Consider the following 4,766-nt stretch of genomic DNA (forward strand, 5'->3'; position numbering starts at 1 on the left):
GTTTAGAAAAGTACTTGTGTGATTGGGTGAATGAATTAGTTGTATAAAGCACTTTGAGTGCTCAGAGTAGAAAAGCGCTATATAAGAATTGCGATTAATTACAGAAATTTGAAAGATTTTAGTTAATTTTTTTAATCTATTGACAGCACTAATATATATGAGAGAGAGAGAGAGAGAAGATTTGGCATGAATTCAGTTCCTTCTGAACTTGCTCATATTTGCGAACCATAAAACAGTTAATGTATCAGCCGTAGCACTCTGGACAACACAGGTGCAGTCATTCTCACACAGGACAGTGGATTAATGAAACGGCCTCCCCCTATCAGCAGTAAAGTGTTCTACTGTTCTACTGAAATAAACTGTCTCTCTCTGACTGCTCTCCACACCTCCGCGCAGATTCATATATTAGGAAGGATGATAAATAAAAGTGAAGTCAAGTGTTTTATAAATGGATCTGTAATTCTGAACATGGAAAAGTGGTGACCCCCCACCCCACCCTCCAGCTGCACAGTGCAGGAATCAACTTCAGCAGCTGATGTTTGCTAGAATGTCAGATTAATGGCAGCATCTCAGTGAAACTGTTGGATAGCTTCATGGATAACCAGATAAACAGACTAAGACGTTAATGGCTTCTCCATAATTATCCCTGGATCCTGAAAACCAAAATTATCTCCTTGGGAGAAATGATCTTGAGAAATCAGACGTTTATTCTTATTTTAATTTTCTTTTGTCAGCTGGCGAGTTAAATTAATCTGTTTTCTTGAGATAACAAAATAGATTATTGGCAGTTTTTGGGATGCCAGCATAAAGAAAAGTGACTGAAATGACCGCAGTGTTTTAGACAAAAGCTCTGCAGTCACGTTGTTCTTTTTCTTTTTACTTTCGCTTCTAAAAGATGCTGTGTGTCGTTTTTTTTCTTCCTTCTTTCTTCATCTTTCCATCCCTCTCCACCTGTTTGTCCTACAGGGTGATCAGCAGAGCTCCAGGACTGAAGCTGGTGGTCGAGACCCTAATCACGTCCCTCAAGCCCATCGGCAACATTGTCCTCATCTGCTGTGCCTTTTTCATCATCTTTGGCATCCTTGGTGTTCAGGTAAACATATTCGTGTCCAAGTCCAAGTTGCCCTCCACCTAACATCTTCTGCCTTGCTTTTTTTTTTTTTTAAATCAGTAAGGGAATATCATCACAAAATCTAGTTTATCTTTTTAACTCTACAAGCAAGTTTGCAAGTATGGAAAATGTACAGCTGGCTCATTTATATTTTCATATTTTCTTTTGCACCTGGTTGTCAATCCCACCCTGCTATTGCACACTTCATTTCATGTCATTCTCTCTGCATCTGCTGTTATGCATTCTTTTACCCACATCCCTCTTTGATGTTCAGTGTGAGTGAGAGTTAAAAACGTCTTTTCTCGGGAGGAAAACCACACTGTTGATATCAAGCGCTCATGGAGTCTTCAATAAAGCTCCATGTATGCACTAGTTACAAACACTAATTGTGAAATGACTTCAAAAACCGAGTGAAAGAAGTGGCTATGCAGAGAAGGTTTTTTTTTCACTGCTCTGTCGTGATTTATCTTCATGTGCCTCTGCCTGTGTCTGTTTTCCTTCAAAGCTTTTCAAAGGAAAGTTCTACTACTGTGTGGGTCTCGATGTGAAGAATATCACCAATAAATCTGACTGCCTGGCTGCCAACTATCGATGGGTTCACCACAAATACAACTTTGACAACCTTGGACAGGTACGAGATAGAATACAGTGTATGCTTGGCATCCTGGCAGGGCTGTTTCCCACATATTACCCTAGAAGTACACACAAACTACACCGCACACAGAGACACTGTACTATGCTGTCGATCCTTTAAATGGTCTTAAAGCTGGAGAAAAAGCGACAGTTTGATTCATGAATGCGAAAAAAGAAATGTAAAGTGCCTTTTGCCCACAATAGAAGAGATGGTTTTCAGTTAGCTACAACATCCCATCGTACAACAAAAAGAGGTGGAGAATAACAGAGGAAGGACTGACAATGCTAATTAATGTTTTTAATATTGTACCACTGATGTCTATTACATAATAGCAGTTCATGTTTGTTGCTCTGAGCACTAGGCGATTAAAGTACTTTGCTTCATGTCTGTGGTTTGATCTACTAACATCTTTTCTTTGTCTTTTTTTTTTTAATAAATGCCAGCTGTTAGATTTAGCCCATTATACTATTAGCGTTTTGTTTGGATGGGTCTAAATCAGGGGTCTCCAACTCCAGTCCTCGAGAGCTACGGTCCTGCAGCTTTGAGATGCATCCCCAGTCCAACACAGTGAATCAAATGATTGAATCATGAATGCGATGAAGTTTGGCAAAGGCCTGGTAACAAGCCATTCATTTGATTCAGGTGCATTGGATCAAGGATACATCTAAAAGCTGCAGGACAGTAGCTGTCGAGGACTGGAGTTGGAGACCCCTGCTTTGTTTATTCATGCTGTTGCTTGTGTCCCTTTCAGGCTCTTATGTCCCTGTTTGTGCTGGCATCAAAAGATGGCTGGGTCAACATCATGTACCATGGACTAGATGCAGTGGGAATTGACCAGCAGGTAATAAATAATATTACCGTAAATACCTATGCTCATGCTTGTGGTTATATCTCATGTATCTCATGTATATCTCATGCACATATCTTTCCACGTAGCACTTTTAATTCTTATCCCTACTTTTATTTTTTCCATGTCTATTCAAGTATCAGGAAAGACACCATGTTTGCACTGAAGCACCGCAGCAATTTCCTAATGTTGTAAACCTGCTCAACATTTGGCAATAAACCCCATTCTGATTCTGATTCTATAGTAAAAAGAAAGTCTACACTCTTCTCACACCTAATGATGATCAGTTAGATGTGTTTGATTTGCAGCATCTTGCTGCTACTTATCGTCTTAATTCCTGTGGAAGCAGAAAAGCTGTGCTTGTTTCAGCATTTTGAAATACTTTTATTTCACTTGTATTGACATACATATGGTATAATATATCAGGTTTTGCAGTTCACCTGACATTGTATTTACCTAATGTGAATGATCACATTCATTGTTTTATATCCAGATACTTAAAAGCTTTTTCTGTCTATCTGTCAGTCACTCAGTCAGTCAGGTTCACTGTTCAGTGGTAGTAAACTAAGCAGAGTGGCCCACATGCCTGCCTAAATCTCCATCTACATACTCAAACCTCTTTGAGGGAATCCCACATTTCTTTAACAGATGGGATATAAAATTCCTCCTTCTGGTCTTCTGAATATTCAACCCAGTTGGATGTTCCCAGATCTCCTCCACAGGGACGTGTCTTAGTGTCGTCTGTTCATATCATTGCAATACTACAAATGTTTCCTGTAGGAGCAGCACCTTCTACATCACCTTCTCCTTCTGGATTTTATCATTGGAATCACATTTAACCCTTTCACACATAGTGGTCACTACAGTGGACAGCTGTTCAAAGGCTGCTTTCTTGTATTTGTGTCAGTGTTGATGGTATACCTGCACATAAACCACTACATTGGACACTGATGTGCCATTCCATACCAAATTCATAAGTCAAAACGTATGATGTCCACCTAAGTCGACATGTAACAAACTCTTTAAGAAGTACATGTTTAAAAAAATGAAGTTCAAAAATCTTTTTTCATGCTTAAAGATGAATAAAAATACTAACCAGATTGAGGTTGTCATGAATGAAACGGTTAAATGTGACGGCCCAGTCCTCTGAGATCCCTTTGTTAGTATATTTTATTTGAAGAGCTTTACTCCAATGTCCCTATTATGCTGTTTTTAAGTGCACTGCCTGTGTCTTTGCTATAATGCAAATACCCTTTTTTTAATTTAATTAACCCACACTCCCTCCAATGAATGTTATGTGAGCTGAATGTTGTTCATAACTAGTTTCACATAAGACTTTAAAATTATGATTGAAGGTGAGAGTTGAGCTATAATTGGAATGTGAAATTAGGAGCTTTGCTTGAATGCTCTATCAGAGATACTATAGTTATCTAATGGAAGCTAAAACATTCTAATAAACAATCACACCTGAGGCCAGTCACGATCTTAAAAATGTATCTTTGCTTCCTAAATTGGAGAACACGCTGCTTACTGTCTCCTTAACCCCACAAATAATATACACAGACGACAACAGCATCCAATAACGTGATGTAAATTAGTCTTCTATAGTGGCTACAAAGTGAACACGTTCCTTGTAGAATTGGTTTATTTGAAAATCTATTAGAGAATCTATTAAAAAGAGTGGGCATTATTCTGGATGATTCAGTTTCCTCGCCTCAGGGAGAACCCTCACTGCAGTCCAACATGGCTCTGAATGACTAATCCCATTTACACTCCACCCAGTGCTTTCAGCTCTCAGCGCTCCCCCAAATTGAAAATCTGACTCTCATCTCCAGCTTTATTGTCACTGAACTTCAGAGTTTTTTTTCTTTATTTTTTGTTTTGTTTTCTAATAACTCTCTCCCAAAAACTACCTCCACATCCAATCAACCCACGTTGTCTCCATTCTCTGCCTATTCCTCTGTTTACTGTCATCCTTTGAGATTGCTGACAGTCCCCAGATTTTCAAACTGTACTGAATATGGACACAGAGTGTCAGATGTATTCTTTTCTCTCAAAAAAGAGATTTCAATCTGGTTTTCGCTCATGTCACAGTACCGAAACTGCTCTACTTAAAGTCACTAACGATCTTCTAATCGGAGCTGACTCTGGTCTTCTCACCATTCTCGTCCTTT

General features: G+C 39.0%; 1 protein-coding gene across 1 annotated transcript in view; it reads left to right on the forward strand.

Moving 5' to 3' along the window:
* Positions 1–4,766, forward strand: part of LOC102197344 (voltage-dependent T-type calcium channel subunit alpha-1I-like) — a 154,277-nt gene that overhangs the window by 102,882 nt on the left and 46,629 nt on the right. The window contains exons 21-23 of the mRNA XM_013914563.1: positions 967–1,093; positions 1,617–1,742; positions 2,497–2,586. Of these exons, the coding sequence (XP_013770017.1) occupies positions 967–1,093; positions 1,617–1,742; positions 2,497–2,586 (343 nt within the window). The remainder of the gene's footprint in view (positions 1–966; positions 1,094–1,616; positions 1,743–2,496; positions 2,587–4,766) is intronic.

Source organism: Pundamilia nyererei, unplaced genomic scaffold, assembly GCF_000239375.1.
Source record: "Pundamilia nyererei isolate P.nyererei 1_Seehausen unplaced genomic scaffold, PunNye1.0 scaffold00205, whole genome shotgun sequence".
NCBI classification, from domain to species: domain Eukaryota; kingdom Metazoa; phylum Chordata; class Actinopteri; order Cichliformes; family Cichlidae; genus Pundamilia; species Pundamilia nyererei.